The following is a 21,634-nucleotide window of genomic DNA, read 5'->3' as shown; positions in this document are numbered from 1 at the left end:
CAGAAACATTACCGCGTACTGTTTATATCGCCAAGGTTGACTATGTAAAGGAAGAATTTGATAATATATGAAACGTCTCACATCCCTACTATACTGCCCAAGGCTACTGTGCGAATGATAATAAAGCCGTGTAACGTATTAACAATAGCGTGATACTGTTTATCAAGGTCGAACACGGTGTTATTGATAATTCTCTCGTTGCCAAAATATTTTCTGTAATATAAAATATTCGCTCGCGGAATATTAAATTATAGAAGTATTTTAATTTATTGATTTAAATTGATTATTTTTTAACAATTTATCATGGAGCCTTTCGTTATGCTATTTATTTGCATCTATAATTCGATTGGTCGAAATATAATTAATTCTAATATTGTTAATGAAATATAATAAGCATCAATGATCGAAAGTTCATAACGTAATTAAGTCTCTTATTCCCTTTTATGTATATTTTGTTTCAATTTTTAATCACGGTAATGAATGATCGCGATTCGATAAAGATTTATGGTTGCGATACAGTTTCATGTCGTGAATTAATTTTTAATTAATTAATTTATATTAATATTTAAATCAAATTATGTTTCGATACTAATCGTAATCGTGTTTAGTAAAAAAATTACAATACAATGAGAAACGTTTCTCACCACTACCTTATTACTCGAGAGTCACCGTGCGAATGATGACAAAGCCGAAACATAGCGCGCTACTGTTTATATCTTATATTGCCAAAGTCGAACACCGTGTTATCAATAATTCGTTGCCAAAATATTTTATATATTATAAAATGTACATTAACGCGGAATATTAAATTAATAAAGTATTTTAATTTATTGATTAAAATTAATTATTTATTAAACAATTTATCCTTTCATTATGCTAATTATTTGCATTTATAATTCGATTGATTTACTTCGTGTTCTCTCACAATCCAAATTACATTTAGATTATCAAGTAGAACGATAAAGTAACACGGATGAAGTATATTTGTGACTCTAGGTATTGAAATAATAATTATTGTCCGTAAAGATCGCAACGATCGAATCAATTATTTAACATTTTGGATTCCTATCATTTAATCGATTCTCGATTAAATTGTACATTGTGTACATTGTTTAGTTAACAAGGATTGTTAAAATTTAAGGTATTGGTCGAAATATAATTAATTCTAATATTGTTAATGAAATATAATAAGCATCAATGATCGAAAGTTCATAACGTAATTAAGTCTCTTATCCCCTTTTATGTATATTTTGTTTCAATTTTTAATCACGGTAATAAATGATCGCGATTCGATAAAGATTTATAGTTGCGATACAGTTTCATGTCGTGAATTAATTTTTAATTAATTAATTTATATTAATATTTAAAGCAAATTATGTTTCGATACTAATCGTAATCGTGTTTAGTAAAAAAATTACAATACAATGAGAAACGTTTCTCACCACTACCTTATTACTCGAGAGTCACCGTGCGAATGATGACAAAGCCGAAACATAGCGCGCTACTGTTTATATTTTATATTGCCAAAGTCGAACACCGTGTTATCAATAATTCGTTTCCAAAATATTTTATATATTATAAAATGTACATTAACGCGGAATATTATTAGGTGCGCAACTAAGTTCCCGCTGTTTGTCAATAGATTGCGCCACCAATAAGTGTTGGTCGATTTCGACATATCCAAAACGTCATGAACCAAGCTTAGACATATGGTAAACAAACCGTTTTGACACAGTAGTGATTTTGTTTTGGCGTCATATACTTTTGGTTGTGTGAAAATGTCTGATTTTGTGCTAAATAATCGTCATTTGCGGGAAGTGTTGATTTTCTTCTTTCATTCGAAGAAAACGGCGGCTGAAGCGCATCGAGAGCTCCACAAAGTTTACAGAGATGCTGCTCTAAGTGAAACAACGTGCCGTGATTGATTCCGTCGCTTCAAAGACGGTGATTTCGATGCTGTGTATTTGGTGGGATCAGATCGGTGTTATTTATTATGAGCTGTTGAAACCGAACGAAACCATCACTGGGGAACGGTATCGACTTCAATTGATGCGATTGAGCCGAGCACTGCGCGAAAAACGGCCACAATACGAGCAGAGGCACGAAAAATTGATTCTACAGCATGACAACGCTCGGCCTCACGTTGCCAAACCCGTTAAAACCTACCTGGAAACGCTCAAATGGGAAGTCCTACCCCACCCGCCATATTCCCCAGATATTGCGCCGTCCGATTATTACTTGTTCCGTTCGATGGCACATGGTCTGGCTGATCAGCAGTTCCGCTCATATGAAGACATCAAAAAATGGCTTGATTCGTGGATAGCCTCAAAAGATGAACACTTTTACCGTAACGGTATTCGAGCTCTGCCAGAAAGATGGGAAAAAGTTGTAGCTAGCGATGGGCAATACTTTGAATGATTCATTTGTAACCATTTTTTCACAATAAAGTTGCATTTTCATAAAAAAAACAGCGAGAACTTAGTTGCGCACCTAATAAATTAATAAAGTATTTTAATTTATTGATTAAAATTAATTATTTATTAAACAATTTATCCTTTCATTATGCTAATTATTTGCATTTATAATTAGATTGATTTACTTCGTGTTCTCTCACAATCCAAATTACATTTAGATTATCAAGTAGAACGATAAAGTAACACGGATGAAGTATATTTGTGACTCTAGGTATTGAAATAATAATTATTGTCCGTAAAGATCGCAATGATCGAAGCAATTATTTAACATTTTGGATTCCTATCATTTAATCGATTCTCGATTAAATTGTACATTGTGTACATTATTTAGTTAACAAGGATTGTTAAAATTTAAGGTATTGGTCGAAATATAATTAATTCTAATATTGTTAATGAAATATAAGCATCAATGATCGAAAGTTCATAACGTAATTAAGTCTCTTATCCCCTCTTATGTATATTTTGTTTCAATTTTTAATCACGGTAATGAATGATCGCGATTCGATAAAGATTTATAGTTGCGATACAGTTTTATGTCGTGAATTAATTTTTAATTAATTAATTTATATTAATATTTAAAGCAAATTATGTTTCGATACTAATCGTAATCGTGTTTAGTAAAAAAATTACAATACAATGAAAAACGTTTCTCACCACTACCTTATTACTCGAGAGTCACCGTGCGAATGATGACAAAGCCGAAACATAGCGCGCTACTGTTTATATTTTATATTGCCAAAGTCGAACACCGTGTTATCAATAATTCGTTGCCAAAATATTTTATATATTATAAAATGTACATTAACGCGGAATATTAAGTTAATAAAGTATTTTAATTTATTGATTAAAATTAATTATTTATTAAACAATTTATCCTTTCATTATGCTAATTATTTGCATTTATAATTCGATTGATTTACTTCGTGTTCTCTCACAATCCAAATTACATTTAGATTATCAAGTAGAACGATAAAGTAACACGGATGAAGTATATTTGTGACTCTAGGTATTGAAATAATAATTATTGTCCGTAAAGATCGCAACGATCGAAGCAATTATTTAACATTTTGGATTCCTATCATTTAATCGATTCTCGATTAAATTGTACATTGTGTACATTGTTTAGTTAACAAGGATTGTTAAAATTTAAGGTATTGGTCGAAATATAATTAATTCTAATATTGTTAATGAAATATAATAAGCATCAATGATCGAAAGTTCATAACGTAATTAAGTCTCTTATCCCCTTTTATGTATATTTTGTTTCAATTTTTAATCACGGTAATGAATGATCGCGATTCGATAAAGATTTATGGTTGCGATACAGTTTCATGTCGTGAATTAATTTTTAATTAATTAATTTATATTAATATTTAAAGCAAATTATGTTTCGATACTAATCGTAATCGTGTTTAGTAAAAAAATTACAATACAATGAGAAACGTTTCTCACCACTACCTTATTACTCGAGAGTCACCGTGCGAATGATGACAAAGCCGAAACATAGCGCGCTACTGTTTATATTTTATATTGCCAAAGTCGAACACCGTGTTATCAATAATTCGTTGCCAAAATATTTTATATATTATAAAATGTACATTAACGCGGAATATTAAATTAATAAAGTATTTTAATTTATTGATTAAAATTAATTATTTATTAAACAATTTATCCTTTCATTATGCTAATTATTTGCATTTATAATTCGATTGATTTACTTCGTGTTCTCTCACAATCCAAATTACATTTAGATTATCAAGTAGAACGATAAAGTAACACGGATGAAGTATATTTGTGACTAAATATTATAATAATAATTATTTTGTCCGTAAAAATCGCAACGGTCGAAGTAATTATTTAATATTTTAGATGTCTATCATTTAATCGATTTTCGATTAAATTGTATATTGTTTAATAACAAGGATTGAGAAAATTAAAACATTGGTCGAAATATAGTTAATTCTAATATTAAAGCTTTAACATAGCGCGCTACTGTTTATTTTTTGTATTGCCAAAGTCGAACACCGTGTTATCCATAATTCGTTGCCGAAATATTTTATATATTATAAAATATACGCTAACGCAAAATATTAAATTATAGAAGTATTTTCATTAATTAATTAAAATTGATTATTTATTAAATAACTTATCACGGAACCTTTCGTTATGCTAATTATTTGAATTTATTCGATTATTTTATTTTCAAAGTCAAATTCTATAATATTTAGTTTTGCATTTTAGAAGACTGACTTAGAGCGAGCTAAATAAATAAATAAATAAATAAATAAATAAATAAATAAAAAATAAATAAATGATGTTGAGAAGAAAAAGAACACACATATATAAATAAATAAATAATAGCGTGGAAAGAGAGAACATACTAATATTTTTATATAATAAATTATTATTAATTAAATTATTTATATTTTTATTTATATTATTTATATTATCAGAGAGACATATATGTTACCCTCTGAGAACATTCGTGGACATTGGCTTTGTAGTTCATGTTCACGTTTTTAATGTCCACAGAGGGAGTATCGTTTCCAGCGATCACCTAAAAGCGGGCCATGACATCTCTCAGGGTGCAAACCCATGGAGCGGAACGGCGTACGCAGAAAATCGCGGAACGGGAGCCTCGACCAATCACAGGCATTCCGCTATTTTCGTTGCGCGGATTCACGATCCCTATGTACCCATGGAGCGTAACGTGAGCAGCGCGGATTGCATGTGACCAATCACGAGTCTCCATTTAAAATTTGTTTAAATTTTATTTCATTGTTTTATGCATTAAATTAAATATTTCTAACAGGAAATCCATTAAATATTATATTTATAAACATGATTATAATAATTACTTGTAAATAGAGTGATTTAAAAGTAATTATTGGAATATACTAATCGTTACGCTTTGCTTATTCCGCTCCATGGGTACCTCGGGATGTGATTTCGCGTAACGTATGTTGCGAATGTGGCACGCACACTGCTCCTAAAAATATCACCGATTTACATAGTGTTAGCGAACTGTTAATCCACAAAAGTCTTCAGCAAATTATAAAATAATAATAACTGCCAAGTAATATAGATAATGATATTAAATAATAGGTGTTAATTTATATATAGGTGTTAATTATAACATCCCTGAAGCATATACATGTTCAAAAGGCGAAAGATGTTAAATATCCTTAAATGTCCTTTGAACGTGTGCTGTCAAAATATTAAAAATAGTGTTTATTTATTATAGTGTTTATATTCTATATTTCAGTTTATTGTTATAACATTATTTTCATCCATGAGCAGTACGTTTACATTTGTATCATAATCGGAGAAACAGGAATGCTGCAATGGGTCCACTTTGCTTGATAGGATCCAGCCATAATACCCGCATTTTTTGTTCTGAAATTAATCTCTTATGAAGAAAAAGGATAGACTTTATATATAATAATAAATATAAAAAAAGTAACATAACCTTATTAAAATTCTCTCTTATAAAAAAAAAGAGTAAATAATAACATAATGTAAAAAATAACAAGTAATTTTAATTCTAAGAAGCATTAAAATTAAAAAAATTAGAATTAATTATCTTAATTGATTATAACTAGAATTTATAATAAAAATATTTCTTACCATTTGTGATATTTTCTTGTTCATATTCTTATTCATATTCGTTTTATCCGTTGTGTTGTGTACATTGACACTTCAAGATACTTAACCTCGTGATATTGAGCACATGTACATGAAATTGCGTATTGCGCAGTTCTGCCGTTTTGCGGACAAAAGCTATCCGTTGAAAACCGCGGAATGACACTGAAAATCACGGAATGCCTGTGATTGGTCGAGGCTCCCGTTCCGCGATTTTCTACGCCGTTCCGCTCCATGGGTTTGCACCCTCAGTCTTCTCTCTGGTTTTTATGATTTATGAAGCTAGAGTAGCCATTTACAATTGGGCAGAATATAATTACTGCAAATGGCCAAATATTCAATCTAGAATCTAGAATCAATACTTATATCTAAAAATAGTTTATATTTTAATAACTGACGATAAATTGAGGTATAACTGTGTATTAACCTATATCTTCTGTCCAATTATAAATGGTTACTTTTTGATGTTAGTGGTCTAGGTATATAGAAATCTATGGCCGCATTCAGCAGACTCAACCGCTAAGTAGCAATCGAACATGATTGGTTTCTACTTTTAGGTCCGACCAATCAGCGTCGAATTACATCGGAAAATCTAGTAATGTTGCCCAACTGTTGAGTCTGCTGAATGCGGCCAATGATTCAAAATTCTCTTGATACTATAGTGTTGTTAGTTTACTTTCTCTTTATCTTATTTTCTTTGATCATATACACGTGTGTGCATCCTACACTTTATTTGTCAATAAAGATTCTACTTTGCAAGTGTCACAAGAATTTTATTTGTATAATAATATATTGTGGGAAAATATATAAAGACAAAAGAGTGCATATAAAATTGTACATAATGACACGAAGCGATACTGTGATTACTAAAGTACTAATAATTTGATTATCATGTTATCTGTTGAATAAGAATTTATGCAAGATCACAGCTTGAATGTTTATATTTTTAGATGGAACACGTGGAAGAGAGTTTAAAAGATACTTTATACAGAGTTGAAGTAATTGAAAAAAAGTTAAGAACGAAATTACTTACTACAGAAAATCGTGAAAGATTGGAAAACGAATTAGAAGAAGTTAAAGAAGTTCTTAGGAGAAACGAGAAAAAATTACAGAGTTTAAGGAAAGAAAATTCAAAATCTTTTATAGTAGCGATGTGTTTAGCTTTAATGTGTTTTCTTGTCTATGGAATTTATCTGATGATTTTTAATAACATTTAATGACTATATATTATTAGGGGAGAAATATTGCGATATTATCTGTTTTATAAATTTTATATAAAATATGGTTATCAAGTTATGATAATACAATTCATAATTTACCAATATCAAATTTTGTATATATTAAATATAAATATATTTTAGATTTATATAGTTTATATGTAACAATTTGCATATTTAGTATATATATGTGCATACTAGGTAAATAAATATACGAAAACATGTATGCAATATTTTATGTAAAAGAAATTTTTATCTTCACGTACCATTACAATTAATATGAGGCGATTTTTGGCGTCACTGTGGTATATCAACCAAAGTATACCAGATTCTACCAGAACATTTTCGCGCGTTTGGTAGTTTGTGGTAGAGGCGTGGCTAGTCGTTTTGGTATCTAGCTGGTTGATACCACGCTATACCAAAAATGAAGTAGAGTACAAGATGTTATGTACCAGAATAAGCTCCGCCTCTACCAAAAACAATCTTGGTACCAAACTATCGCCAAACTATCGCCAAAAATCGCCTATGATAAGATAAATGCTTTTTTATTTCACAAAGTTAACACTTATTTTAGATTTTAAATATTACACAAATACAGTTAACACTTATTTTAGATTTTAGATATTGCACACAAACATTAATTTTACAAGTATATATTTTTGCTATAGAAAATTTATTGTATTGAATCAGTGTTACGTAAAGAAGTAATGAATCAAACTCAAGAGAGTAAAACTTAAGTTTAAACTCTCTTAAGAGATTATTAGATTATTAGATGGAATGGGCTTTGTAATTGAATCATACTGTCTTTAGCTATTAACTATTAAGTCATACTGAGGTGTCCCAGCTATACGACTACGTATATACTTGGCGTGTGCTTCAACATCCAGGAAGCTGCCACGTACTGCAGGGTCTTCTTTCATTGCGTTCCTCCATTCAAGCTATATCATATAAGAATTTATATTATAATCCATTTAAAATATTATACACTATCTGCCAATATTATATATATATATTTATTACCAGTCTCAGGAAACGTTCTCTAGGTATGACAAACTGCTCTCCCCGTATAATTCTTATCACATCTGCTCTTTCACACCATGGCCATATCATAAAGTCTAACATACCAGGCTTGCTTCCTCCAAAAAAGGGACTTCCTCTTTTTGCCAATTCCTGATCAAAAAGTTCTAAACCATTTAATGCTTCATTAAATACATCTTGCTCTAATGTTGGACCTAAATAAAATACCTACAAAATAAATATAATAAGTTCACACACATACAAAATGCACAAATACATTGATAAATAAAGAGGATACATTTTTAAACATAAAAGAAATACCTTATATATAGTTGTTATTACTGCATTAAACCTATCAATTAATAATTTATCTTTAGCTTTTGCTAAAGGATTACTTGGATATAATTTATTTTGAGGATATGCATCATCCAGGTAATCGGCAATAATTAGGCTCTCATATAATGTTTCTCCTCCTTCTAATTCAATGCAAGGGACTTTATTCAATGGACTTTTTTCTATTAACCAGTCTGGCTTGCGTATTAGATTCACATACACAACATCATATCTAAACATATGCAAAGATTATACATTTATATGTAAAATTTCATATGTAAACATATGAAATAATTTATGTTTAACGATTAACAAAATTACTTGTAAATTGTTTCCCTTCAAAAGAGAAGCTTAATATTTCAAAAAGTAACAACAGTATATATTAAACTATATTTCTATATTAGACATCATAAAGTAATTATTTGTAAACATCATTAAAAAATTGTACATAAGTATTATGATAATTATATACGTATTTAGAACATATACATATTTGTATATATATCATAAAAATTTAAAAAAGAAAAAAGTATATATATATATGCACACACACACACACACATATATGCATGTACGTATGTATATTTTGTTTAAATTTCTTTCAAATAAAAATAAAAAAAATTGATAATATAATCTCAAAAAAGAAGCATCACGAATATGTTTACGGAATTTGTTTAGCATCCAGCACGAGATGTATTCTTTGCGCGTATGGGCAAAAACGCATACTATACAAACGCATTTTTCCAGGTACGAGGGGCGGAAGTACCGATCCTAAAAAAAAAGAATTGCGTAATTTTGTAATGAATTGTTCTCAACTTACCGCGATATATTACGCACAATCTATAGAATACAAATATAAATATTTTTCTTTTACCGGTACTCAAGTGTCTTGTAGTCATTTTGATTCTCGTTATTAGTTGTCGAACGTCCAAAAGAGACTTGTCTGCCGTCTAAATAACGCTTGACACTTCGTTATCCCCGGCCGGGGCAATAAATTCGAGCAATAAATATCAATGATAATTGTAGAAATGAACGGAAAGTGCGGAGCCAGGGCGACCAATCACAGCCATTCCGTTTTTTTTGCGGTGCTTTTTCTATGGCTGTGATTGGCCGCGTTGGCTCCGCGCATTCCGTTCCGCTGAATATTTTCGCTCTATGGGACTTCAACCTAGTCTTCTTAAAATTTCATTGTAGACGCCGCATAACTGATTATATGGGCGGAGCTATAGGCTGGGTCTACAATAGGCAATTTAAACCTTAAGCCTTAAGAAATTGATCACAGTCAAGTATGAAGAGAATACTCGACTGTGATTGGTCAATTTCTTAAGACTTAAATTACCTGTTGTAGATCGGGACGTAGCATTTAACAGGAGAGACTTTTAATGTATATTAAATTTAATGTGTATTAAATGTATATTAAATTCATAATTCTCTGCACCATCATCTTTGATAACATTATTTTTTTTTACTTTTATATATTATTATATAACGTTAAAAAAATTTATTTGAAAGCTAGGCAACTCAATGAAAAGCTGTAAACTGCACCCTCATTTGACCTCATCAGTACAGCACATTTCATTGGTTGTCTAATATATATTATTACAACGATTATACATATATATTATTTACAACGATTTATTTTGTTTTAATGCCGCAGCAATTACTTCTTATGAGACCTTATTTTCAATTTTTTAGCAAAACATTTTATTATTAATAAAAATATATAAAGACCTCTTTATTTTAGCAACTAACTGTAATGAAATATAACTAAGAAATTACAAGAAAAAAATAAAAACTTATTTGTTTACACGTGACTCTGTCAGAGAAGAATGCGATAATACTTATTTGTTACTTATTAAACACAAACAAAGCCAATGCACGATATCATTTGACAACAGTAGCGGTATCAGCTTTAGTAGCCTCTGTAGAAGTACTTTCGAGAAATTTTGCTTTATCTACATCAGTAGTGTTCACTAAGTATCGCATAGTCACATTTGACTTTATTTTAAAACACAAACCAACATAAATTTTTGTTTTAACATATTTATACTCCTCCTTGTCAAAAACCTTGAAATACTGTTTATCAATAATTTGTTTAAGAGCATCTTGTGATCTTTCTGTTTCATTTGCCTTGCAATATTTCCATTCAAATATGGCTCCAACTGTTCTAAGAATTACAAGCATGTCAAATTCATGTTTTCTTCCTCGCTTTTCCTTGGAGTTCTTTTGACAGACCGCTCTGTTAGCTTGCGCACTGAAAATTGTACTATTATATGCCAAATAAAAAAGAATGTGATGTAACTCTGACTCATTATATGGAATTGTCGCACCGTCTGAAAAGAGGCCTGAAACTGCATTAACGAGTTCACGAAATGGTTTTTCTTTACTTTTTTCAGTTTCCTCTTCATCATTTGCCATTAATAGCAAATTCCTCAGTGCTTGTATGTATTTTTCTATATTTTCAGACTGGAGTTTATACTTCTTACTAAACATCGATTGACTGTAACATTTACGTTCGATTACGCTCTTTATCTCCCAATTTGGTATCTTCAGACTTACAATGTTCGCATTCTTTTCAACTGCATTCAATAAACCATCATCCCACAGAAGCTGTAAGAAGAAATTCACTTGCAAGGTTTCTAATTTATTCTGTGAATCACAGATTGTCTTTTTCAGTTCCAAAATATTATCAATTGTTGGCTCAGCTAGTTCTATTTGAATGTTCTCATCTTCAAGAAGTTTCTCGATTGGCTTTTGTATCTCAGATTTCACAAACAAGTTTCCTAAAATATCAACAAAGCCTGACCTGGCCCAATAGCTATCGAACATTTTTCTCTTCTTTTTAACACTATTTTGCAAATAATTTATGACAGACCAGCTACTGTAAATTCTTGTTTCTTCACTATTTAATATTTGGTATCCATCATACCACTCTTTGACACCATCAGAATCCTTCACTGCTTGAAATTCACTTTTCTCAAATAGACTATCTACTTCCTGTACTGTAAATCCATATACTCCAGAAAAATTATCTTCTTGCAAGAATAGAACATTACAATGATTGCGTAATTCCCAGGAAAATACTCCAGATAAACGAACACAGGAATTAAGTAATGCACGCGCCACAATTTTTTGATCCTTTAAGCTTGCTGACATCAGATGGCTAATAGAATTTATCAGGTATCGCAGGAGTTTATCATCCATGTTCTCTATAATAGCTTTCACAATGGGCGCGTCGGTCTCGTCTATGAGAATAACAACTTTTTTGTTGAAGTAAGAATACAAGATTTCAGACAAGAATCGCAATCCATATTCTACATTAGTTTGGGACAGTTCTTTCAGCCTATTACGGTTATAATAGTTCAGAAATATTTCGATATCTTGTATTTTCTTATCTTTAAAACTGCAAGAACCATCAGCAGCTATATCAAGAAGGTAAGAATGCCGCCGGAATGCTAGACAAAGAGCTTCCTTCAGCGATTCTAAAATATCTCCCTTTGTTTCACCACTTACATCTTTAAGACTCATAAATATCACGGGGTACTGACCACAATGTTCCTTAACGAACTCTGGATGCTCAAAACCTAGCTGCAAATTCATAAACAGCTTGTAATTATCACCATCTTCTGGATTTGAAATTGGCTTTGCATCTTCATTTACTGTTATCTTCAAAAAGTTCTCGAGCATATCCATAAATGTAGATTTTCCGAAACGGCTCGGGGCTGTTATCCGAATCACAGATGCTCCACATTTAAAGAAACTTTTTATATACTTGCTCTTATCCACAAATGTAAGTTTTGTTTTGACGATCTTAAAATCCATTGTAGAGAGATCAGCTATATCTGATTCCTTTGGTAACTGTAAACAAAATCAGATAGGCCCCATTAATTTTGCTAATCACACTCAAGATATGCATGAAATATATACCGGCAGTCAAGAGAAGAAGGTCGCAATACCAACAGAACGTGCGAAAGTGCAAGCGAGTACAGATGCAGCCATAGCAGAAAACATGCAAACTATGGAGAACTCGATGTAGAGCGGAGAGAATTCGTATAAACGGGACACTCCCGGCGTTGAAACTACTTCAGTAAATAACTAATTTTTGTGCCACAAATTACTTCTGTTTAAAGAACTTGTATTTTCCCTAAAGAACAACATTCAATTAACTATAAAGAAGATCTGAATTTATTCATTTCTACAAGAAGAAATATAAACTCTAAATCCACACTCTCACTACCAGTTGATGGCCGGATTACACCCTCAGAGGGACGTGGCCAAACAAAATTGAAGAAGAAGAAGAAGAAAACATGCAAAGAAGGCGAAAAACAAGTTAGTTTAGCATATGTCGGTTAATAAATTTAACTAATTCTTACTTCGTCGAAGTTCCCTGGCTTATTCTTTGTTCCGTATTTTGTATGATCGACACCACAATTGATAGAGAATTCAGGTACAGTAACACTTTCAATTTTGGCATCGTTAGTTTTAGGTTTGTCATCATTCCTGTTGACAGATCCATCCTCCGTATTCATTCTTCGTCTTTTTTTGTCTGGTTCATCCATAATTGTCTATAATAGAGATATTACCAATGAATAAATAAATTAATAAACATTAATGGCACTACAGCGAATTTTATTGGATTAATACATCTAATAAGCATATTAAATCAAATAAATAATAATAGCGAAACTAAAACGTTTTGCATGAACATTGTTTTAAGCCTCATATTTACTCTGTAATTACATGTGTACAATCAACTGGTGTAGCAGGTGTATTGATGGCTGTAAAGCCCCTTGCACAATGCTAGGCAACAGGCAATAAGAACAGAAATAGTATCTATTCTCTGCTCCTATTGGCGAATATTTTCTGTTCCGCGTATTTATTGGTGAATAGTTTCTATTCCTTATTTCTATTGCCTGTTGCCTAGCATTGTGCAAGGGGCTTAATACTACTGATTATATTTATAAAATCAGAGGGTCTGTTCTTTTTAGCTGCATTGCTACACTAGTGCAATAAGTTGGAAAGAGACAAACATACTCTCTGATTGGTCAATCGTTGCTGGTTACCCTAGGCACGGGTCAATATGATTGGCTGTGGTCAATCGCAACGTGGTCAAACGGGACACTCCCCTTTCCTTCACTCTAAGGGCCTGAGCAGAATGGCTGCCTTAAGATTTTAAGACTATGTTTTATGCCTTAGGTCTTTGTCTTAGGTAACGCACAATACTGTGTGTTATGTCTCGAGTCTTATGTATACGCGAACGTTTATTTCTTACAAACGTTCGCGTATACATAAGACTCGGGACATAACACACAGTATTGTGCGTTACTTAAGACAAAGACCTAAGGCATAAAACATAGTCTTAAAATTATAAGGCAGCCATTCTGCTCAAGCCCTAACTAATTGCACTAGTGCAGCAGTGCAGCTAAAAAGAACAGGCCCAGAAGCTCAATCTCGAAATAGACCTCCGGGAACTTAGCCGGACAACTTCGACTTTTTTAATTTTTTTTTTTTTAATCGTTTGTTGGTCGTTTGTCGGTGATTGTTGGCCTAATTTCAACGTTTGTTGATTTATATATTTTTTTAAACAAAAAAATAAATATTAGCGTGGTTAGCCGGAAAAACTTCATTTTCGTTCAAAAAGCGGTTAAATCGATACGCAATCATTCGCTGATGATTGTTGGTTTAATTATAACGTTTGTTGGTTCGGTATTTGCTTAAAAAACGAAAAATAAACTTTTACATTAAGGCCGAATCTACAATAGGAATAAGCGTTAAGGAATTGATCAATCACAGTTGAATGTGAAATAGTAATCGAATATGATTGGTTAATTTCTTACGACAAGCATGGAGCTGACACACACACACACACACACACGGGGAGGGTGCAAGGGGGGCCTTCGGCCCCCCTCCCGCAACCACCCTGTCCCCCTCGCTTCGCGTGAAAAGTTGCAAAGTGGAACCTCGCTTCGCGTGGAAAGTTGCAAAGTGAAACCTCGCTTCGCGTGGAAAGTTGCACCCTACCATAGGCACCCCTACCGGCGGAGTGGGTGCAGGAGGGTATTGTGTACGTGGCATAAGAGAAAGATAGAGAGAGAGAGAGAAACTTTCGTTCCTTTATAATGAAGCACATGTGCGCCTTCTATGTTCATTGACTTGTCATTTCGTATCTTTTTCTCTTCTATCTAGCATCTTCCGACAACGTTATACGGTTATCTACGAGATACGCGCAAGAACGGTGGCCAGGATTACGAAAAATTAAAATAAAATTCACTGGCACGTATGTTTTCGCTCCTTATCGCATATACGATAAGGAAACGGTAGATACGATTAGCGCTCTGTAATTATTCTCGGATCATTTACCAATAGATGATAATAGATATTAACAGATAATATACCTAGATAGCGCGTCGAGTGTTTTTTGGCGCCAATAATTAACAAGAATGATTAGTAACTCTGCAGTTGCCTAGCAACCAGTAACAAGAATGGTCCAATCTCATCCTTATATTTCTCAGTTTAAAGAAGATTAAAGTGAGTGATTATAATTTGATAAAAGAAGAGTAAAATTGCGGAAGGGAAGCAAAGATTAGAAGAGAGTTTGTAGAAGGAAGAAGATTATAAAAGGTAAAATTTCAAGAGAAAAGGTTATCGATAGTAAAACTAAATATGCGAAATGGAAAATATGAAGGGTTCTACCGCTCACCCATGCACATTCTTTTTTTATTTAAAAAAGAATATAGTTATTATTATAGATGTTATTGTTATAATATTATAAGTAAATATTGATTATACTAAAATCAGATATATAATGGAATAATTATAGTGAGATATCGAGTGACATATGCAACAAGAATTGTGGTTAAAAATTAAAAAATTTTGTCTCAGGCATGTGCGACGACAAATTCAATTTCCTTGTCCAAAAGTTCAGGTCGAATCGAGATATGTACATTTCGCAATTTTAATTTTAGTCGATATATACTTTTCACTTTTATCGTAGAATAATATTTTTGAGAACCATAAATGAAAAAGATACAACACAGTTATTTTCATAGTTAGCACGTAAAATGGCGCATAAAGCTGTATCAGTTGCCATTGTCTTTCCATAACTTAATAAAGTTAAAGCGTGGAACATAATTAACTATTCATTTCTTGTAAAGTTCAGTTTGCATAAGTAACGTTTTGTTGCAATATCGTTCCCGCGTGAACAATTCAATTAATGAAGAGCGAACGGATAACTCATTTTCCGCGTCGAAGCCCGCGAGGAAGACACGAGTCTCTAAAATACATTATTGCGTTCGCCCGCGGTGTATATGCATCTTGAAGTCGAGTAATATACACGAGAAGGTAGATATGGAACGGGGGCGGTTTTTGCTTATATGAGTGAAGGAGCGCGTATTTCGTATAAGTGGAGGCGGTGTTGATAGCGCTAACGGCGTCGAAGAAGAATACACACGAAGGTAGAGTCGGTGATGGAGGAATGGTATGGAAGTGGCGTAGGTGTTAGGTAAAGCTCGTGGCGGCGGTAGTCGTGATCGTAGCTAGCGCTACACAAAATACCACGAAGAGAAAGAGAGAGAGAGAGAGAGTGTGAGTGAGAGAGAGAGAGAAGGGGGTGAGTGGGTGAGAGGGAGAGAGAGAGAAGGTGGGTAAGGGGTAGAAAACGAGGTGGAAGAGGATGTGGAGGAACGGCGCGGGCGCTGATTGGTAGCAGAATCGATTAGCCAAGCCGAGCTAAACCTCCGGTACCGCGGCATGGTTCGGCGTGGCGACGCCGCGAATTTCCCGAATGGGGGTTTCCCGTTGGGGCGGACCTCGCCGAACCCGTACAACACCCTCCCGGCCCTCTTCTCCATGGCAACCCGACCAATTCGCCAACCGCCGGCAACCAAGACTGACCTACCGTGTGTTGCTCGGCTTATTTTTCTCTCCTATCTTGCCTCCGCGTACCTCTTCCCTTCCCTTCTTCATCCTCCTCCTCCTCTTCCTCCATCGCGCTCCGCAACTTCGTTCTTTGTGCCTCCGCGTCGTTTCCTTTGTCTCTTTTTTTTTACTCCCGGTTTCGTTTACACACACGCGTTTACGCACACGTAAGGCATAGGGGTGGGAGAGAAAAGCTGCAAAACCTCCCTCCTTTTTTTTGTTCGTTTCTTCTTCGATTGCTCTCTGTTTCCCCCTTGTTCGCTCTGTCTCTTCGTTTAGATAAATGTTTCTTTCGTACACGATCAAAAAAGGCAAACGTAAATGTATAGAGAAATGGGAGCAACATTGATTTTGCCAACGACTGATACAACCCCGTCGGCACGTTTAATTAGAACATGGCGACTTTAATACAAGCGCACGACAACAAGAACAACAACAGCGCTCCCCCGATCTCCCCGGATCGCGATTCCCGCGATTCTCATCTCTATTCCGTTGTGCTTTCTCCAGTTCCGTTATCACGCTAACGATGAGAAACGAAGTGTCCTTCGGTCTTCGAGAGGGGGATGTAGGGAGGATCGCTTATCTACCTAATCTAACGCGTTCTACGCTAGTGCCAGACACACGTCCCTCGTTCATCCACTCATCCATCACTGTCGTCGTCATCGTCATCATAGTCATCGTAGTTATTATTATTATTCGTCTCCATTCTCGAAATCACGCCCACTCGAACACATGCGCGCGAATCTTGTATACATATATAATACATACACACATATATACGCAACGCTCTCGTCATCCTCGACATCCTCTCTTCGTCGCATTCTCTCGCTAAGACTAAATTTTCTACACGCCTACGCTACACATGAAAACACCCTATCTACATGAGCGCCCTTCACGCTCACGACCCGTCCGGACCGATCCGGAAACTGCTGGATATCGTTCCCCGTCGCGGTGCCGATCGCACGATCGGTCCCATGGGTCGCGCCAAGGGCCGCGCTAATCGCTTAAAATTACTCTAGGAATGCTTAAGGTCTCACTTATGAGTAATATGGTACACATCTTAAGGAGCTACGCTTCTTCGACACAAGGTACGCCTTTTTTTTTGAGGACGGACTGCCGACACGCGTTAACTCGATAAAAATAATGCGTTGACCATCTTGCAAAGGAAAATCGTACCTCTTTCCGTTTTTCCAAAGTTGTAGATCGGACGTTATTTTATCTTTAACGTTTCTGGCTTTCAAAAACTTTTAAATGCATTACAGTATTTACGTCATCGGAAAAAGATTAATGATAAACAATGCCAATCAGAAAAAATTTGTGTGATTTAATCTATTTATAAAACGAGATTTCATCTATTCTGATTTAATGCATTTATAATGCCAGATACTTTATGCATATTTAACCAATTGTTTTGCTTTACTTTATTCAAAATATAGTGGAGATTTTGCATTTTTATTCGAATGTTTAAAGTCTCCATTTATACTTTTGCTTTTTATTTCAATTCATACATTATTGTGATTAGAAAAAAAGATTTAGATTCAAAATGACAAGATGTTAGAAAATTAAGCATTCCAATAAAATAGATTATATATTACAAATAAAAATATCTTCCTTATTTTTAAATGATCTTATTAATTAATAATCGACAGTTCAACAAGTAGATTTTCAAATCATTTTGTGATTGATAATAAGATTGATAATAAAATATAATTTATGAACTTTATTTTTAATAAACTTTATTTTTAATTTCGAATAAGTTATTAGAGAGATTGAATGATAATTTTTTTTTCTTGAGAAATCCACAATATACGCAACTTTTTCTAGCTAATATGATATTCTCAATGTTAAACAGAAAGATTTAATGTTCTGATACTCGACATGTAATTATTTTTAAATTATATATCTCGAAAGACTTCTTTCTCCTTTTCCTCTTTCTTTTTCGAGATTAGATTAGAAACAGCTGTTATTTATGCGCTCACATGTAATACGACAACCTTTGCTCCGAATTACAGCATGCGTTTAGTTTGCATGCTCCGTCTGATCGAATTCGGTTTCGGCAATCCATCCTTTATATCGACATGGGTAGAGCGGCCACATATCTCACGTGATTCTAAAAAGGATGGCGTAAAAGTTCGATTCTGATTTGCGTGTGCCGTCGATTGATATGACTTAAACGTTGTACTTTTCTGATTATCGTCTACATATCTCACGATGACGGATGATGAGGGTGTACGGTAACGCGGTTTCGTTGTAAAATTACGTCAAAGGAACGAGCGCGAATCACGCTTAAGTGAACCACCGACATATGCTGACGAATAACGTAGCCGTATAAACACTATATGCGCTCGATAATCGTTTCTCGCACGCTCGTCGCTCGATTCATTCCTATGTAGCGTCTCTACCCATTTCTCACGTAACAAATAAGTTAAAAGAATTTATGATACATGGGGCTTATTAGCTTTGGTCTGAATCGAACATGAGTACATTCCGCGAACAAGCGATCGTGAAGCCCCGTTCTTGAAATCGAGATGCACGACTTTATATAAATGTGAGGGGTGACGTTTTATTTCGATGTACACATGCTCGATTCAATCCAATCGTAAACGCCGATAGTGCTCGTGAAATTTTATCGGCTTCTTATTCGTGAGTTTCCTTTTGGACCAAACGATTTCGCATATTCATTTTACCGTCGTTACGTAATCAATTATTTATTATTTTATTCTCGGAAATAAAGTAACTCTGTAAAATGAAATCTGCATAAAATACTTAGATAAAGAAATATGAAATGCATGACTAGATAAGATGAAAAATGAAAGAAAAAAAAAGAAAAAATCCAAAGGGAAATACAAGATTTTTTGTTAAATTACATGTTCTATTACTTAATATGTTACTAGCAAATTATAAAGAAGAACTAATTTTCTTTGGTATCGATATTTGGTAAGAAATTAGAACTGATTTCACCTATCAAAAAAAAAAAAAAAAACGCACAAGTCAGAAAATTTTCGAGAGCACGTTCTTTTCGATGCGCATGTATCTCTTACAAAGTAACACCACAACAGTAACGGTAAAAAGATTCATGCGAATTATCTCACGGATGCACACACCCTGTGTTACTAACGTAATGCATTATACTGTATATGTACAACGTTCTTACAATAATAATTTTTTTTTTTTGAAGCGCACCCCATCGGCCGCGGTGAATCAGAATCCGTAAAGTACTCATTACGTAAAATCGTCGCCTCTATACATATATAAGGCGGTGCATAAGTGATCACTGATTACGACGCGTTGCTTAGGTATTGCATCGAAAAATTTTCGACAGTGTATTGCACACTTTATTGGGGCGATTGTATCGCATGTAGGATTTCAGACATTAAATCTGTCCAAACGCGTCTTAAATATCAATGTTTCATACACAAATATGCACGCCTCGCGCATTCATGTCTTTCTTCTTTTAATTACTTAACAAATAAGTGTAAAGAAGCAGTTGCACTATACTGCTAATAAAATTGAAAAGACGCTATGCTTATTTCATTGTCGATATTTGTATCATAAGTGTAGCACAAGATTAAGAACATTTTAGCAAATAGATCTTGCTTCTTAATTTGAATCTTTTATTCAATATTTTCTCTGATAGCATTTTAACTTATTGTTATCAGAATTGTTAAAAGTCTTATTTAAAGCAAAGTACTATATTATTAATAAATTCCTGTATGCGCGTCACCTCTTGAACGAGTTACCCTTTTCTCTTACTATTTCGTGATTGTCATTTACTACTTACGTGTCGATTATAAAGCTGTATATCTACTTGTGATCGACGATTGTACATAATTATTCATCAGTGCTGGTCGGTGCAAACGAATTTCCTTTCAAGATAAATAATCTACGAATTAAACTTCGAAGAAAAAAAGGAGAAAATAAACTTGCCAAATCGCCTACTCTTCCGCCATGTTCGCATTCATTAAAAGAAGACAATAAGAATGGATACATACGCAGAATGGACAGATTCGTGCAAATACCTGAAGCAATGTGCGGTCCGAGCCTCCGGGGGGGGCCGGGGGGAATAAAAGACTGTGTAATTTACGATTACACACGTTGTCGCCGACAACGTGGCAGCAACGGCTCGTACTCTTTCGATAGAAATGTTTCAACGCGGCGTGCCCAGGGCGCCCCAGTGCTCGGCGGCGGGTCATGCGTAATGCGGATAGGTGCCGAGATGAGGTGGCACGTGTCCGGAGGCCGTGTGATGGCCGGCATACAAGTTGGCGCCCGGGCTCGTCGACCAGTAGCTCGATGCCGATTGAAAGAGGCCGCCGGGAACGGAAACCGAAACCGACGCTGCCGGCGGCGGCATCAGGTTCAGCTTGGCATGACCGTAACCGGACATGAACAACTCGCTCTGGTACTTGTACGCCGCCGGATCGGCCGCCGCCGGCTGCGTCGCGGCTGCCAGACCCTGGAAATCGAACTTGTACGCGTACCTCTTGCCGTGAACCTTCGTCATGATGTTCTTGTCGTAATAATACCTGCAAACAGACCGATCCTCCGTTCTGATTTCCCTTCATGAGCAATAACCGGATCTAGTTTCTAGAGAGTAACATTCTGCTTCTCGAAAAAGTTTAGTTTCATACGTAAAAAATATAATTAGTTATTAAAGGAATAATTAATATTTTTAAGAAAAAAAATTGAGACTCAAGAAGCAATATGAATCAGTATAGTATATATTTGCGTACTGCGAGAATATTAATATCATCAAATCGATCAATAAATCTGCTATTTGATAATGAAAAATCATATCAAAACTTTAATTTTCATTATATGACTTAAAAATGTATTCATTGCATTAAAATAAAATAAAGTTTTATTTCTCATTTTATTTTCAAAAAATCATGTTTCAATTTTGATAAAATCAATTAATATAACAAAATTATATATCTCTGGCAATAAATTGTAAAGTATGAGTCAACCAATTCATTATTTAATTGCTACATGAGATAAATATCATACATACATTCTTTTTATTATATATCACAT

The 21,634-nt window shown here is 34.0% G+C and overlaps 5 protein-coding genes and 1 long non-coding RNA gene across 20 annotated transcripts in view; 2 read left to right on the top strand and 4 right to left on the bottom strand.

The window, feature by feature from the left end:
* Window positions 1-5,684: 5,684 nt before the first annotated feature.
* Window positions 5,685-6,364, bottom strand: LOC145970761 (uncharacterized). The gene is made up of 2 exons (XR_014438593.1): window positions 6,102-6,364; window positions 5,685-5,870 (listed from the first exon to the last, which is right to left on the bottom strand). It is a non-coding gene; the product is annotated as an uncharacterized LOC145970761 (long non-coding RNA).
* Window positions 6,365-6,794: 430 nt separating this feature from the next.
* Window positions 6,795-7,551, top strand: LOC145970701 (uncharacterized). Its single transcript, XM_083097585.1, has 2 exons — window positions 6,795-6,987; window positions 7,067-7,551. Exons 1-2 carry the CDS (start codon window positions 6,958-6,960, stop codon window positions 7,331-7,333), a joined length of 297 nt encoding a protein of 98 aa, XP_082953711.1. The 5' UTR covers window positions 6,795-6,957; the 3' UTR covers window positions 7,334-7,551.
* Window positions 7,552-7,555: 4 nt separating this feature from the next.
* Window positions 7,556-9,715, bottom strand: LOC145970700 (pyrimidodiazepine synthase). Its single transcript, XM_083097583.1, has 5 exons — window positions 9,558-9,715; window positions 9,349-9,454; window positions 8,672-8,915; window positions 8,354-8,578; window positions 7,556-8,271 (listed from the first exon to the last, which is right to left on the bottom strand). Exons 1-5 carry the CDS (start codon window positions 9,580-9,582, stop codon window positions 8,140-8,142), a joined length of 732 nt encoding a protein of 243 aa, XP_082953709.1. The 5' UTR covers window positions 9,583-9,715; the 3' UTR covers window positions 7,556-8,139.
* Window positions 9,716-9,772: 57 nt separating this feature from the next.
* LOC145970693 (uncharacterized) lies at window positions 9,773-14,550 on the bottom strand. Of its 11 annotated transcripts, XM_083097564.1 has the most exons (4): window positions 13,718-13,863; window positions 13,413-13,483; window positions 13,057-13,248; window positions 9,773-12,541 (listed from the first exon to the last, which is right to left on the bottom strand). In XM_083097564.1, exons 3-4 carry the CDS (start codon window positions 13,240-13,242, stop codon window positions 10,568-10,570), a joined length of 2,160 nt encoding a protein of 719 aa, XP_082953690.1. In that variant the 5' UTR covers window positions 13,243-13,248; window positions 13,413-13,483; window positions 13,718-13,863; the 3' UTR covers window positions 9,773-10,567. The 11 variants fall into 11 exon arrangements, with proteins under 11 accessions (XP_082953690.1, XP_082953688.1, XP_082953691.1 ...); XM_083097562.1 differs by lacking the exons at window positions 13,413-13,483; window positions 13,718-13,863 and adding an exon at window positions 14,521-14,550; XM_083097565.1 differs by lacking the exon at window positions 13,413-13,483.
* Window positions 14,551-14,634: 84 nt separating this feature from the next.
* LOC145970696 (protein SCAI) overlaps window positions 14,635-21,634 on the top strand; it is a 74,513-nt gene continuing 67,513 nt past the window's right edge. Inside the window, exon 1 of one of the 2 annotated variants that reach the window (XM_083097573.1) lies at window positions 14,635-15,304. The gene's annotated coding sequence lies outside the window, so the exon portion shown is untranslated. The remainder of the gene's footprint in view (window positions 15,305-21,634) is intronic. The other variant, XM_083097576.1, reaches the window with a different exon arrangement.
* Window positions 16,946-21,634, bottom strand: part of Ets65a (DNA-binding protein D-ETS-3) — a 60,285-nt gene continuing 55,596 nt past the window's right edge. For all 4 annotated transcript variants that reach the window (XM_083097580.1, XM_083097578.1, XM_083097579.1 and 1 more), the window contains one exon: window positions 16,946-21,126. In XM_083097580.1, the coding sequence (XP_082953706.1) occupies window positions 20,790-21,126 (337 nt within the window). In that variant the 3' untranslated portion in view covers window positions 16,946-20,789. The remainder of the gene's footprint in view (window positions 21,127-21,634) is intronic.

Source organism: Camponotus vicinus, unplaced genomic scaffold, assembly GCF_025532165.1.
Source record: "Camponotus vicinus isolate PSW18456_S1 unplaced genomic scaffold, iyCamVici1.0 SCAF_4, whole genome shotgun sequence".
NCBI classification, from domain to species: domain Eukaryota; kingdom Metazoa; phylum Arthropoda; class Insecta; order Hymenoptera; family Formicidae; genus Camponotus; species Camponotus vicinus.
The sequence above is the reverse complement of the archived record's forward strand: the minus strand, read 5'-3'. Positions and strand labels throughout refer to the sequence as shown.

Coding starts and splice junctions, on each gene's coding strand:
- LOC145970701 (XM_083097585.1), top strand. CDS start 6,958: ATGACACGAAGCGATACTGTGATTACTAAA. Junction 6,988..7,066: donor GCGATACTGTGATTACTAAA/GTACTAATAATT, acceptor TTATATTTTTAG/ATGGAACACGTGGAAGAGAG.
- LOC145970700 (XM_083097583.1), bottom strand. CDS start 9,582: ATGACTACAAGACACTTGAGTACCG. Junction 9,455..9,557: donor TACAAGACACTTGAGTACCG/GTAAAAGAAAAA, acceptor CTTTTTTTTTAG/GATCGGTACTTCCGCCCCTC. Junction 8,916..9,348: donor CTGGATGCTAAACAAATTCC/GTAAACATATTC, acceptor GCATATGTTTAG/ATATGATGTTGTGTATGTGA.
- LOC145970693 (XM_083097561.1), bottom strand. Junction 12,542..13,056: donor AGCCAGGGAACTTCGACGAA/GTAAGAATTAGT, acceptor TTTTGTTTACAG/TTACCAAAGGAATCAGATAT.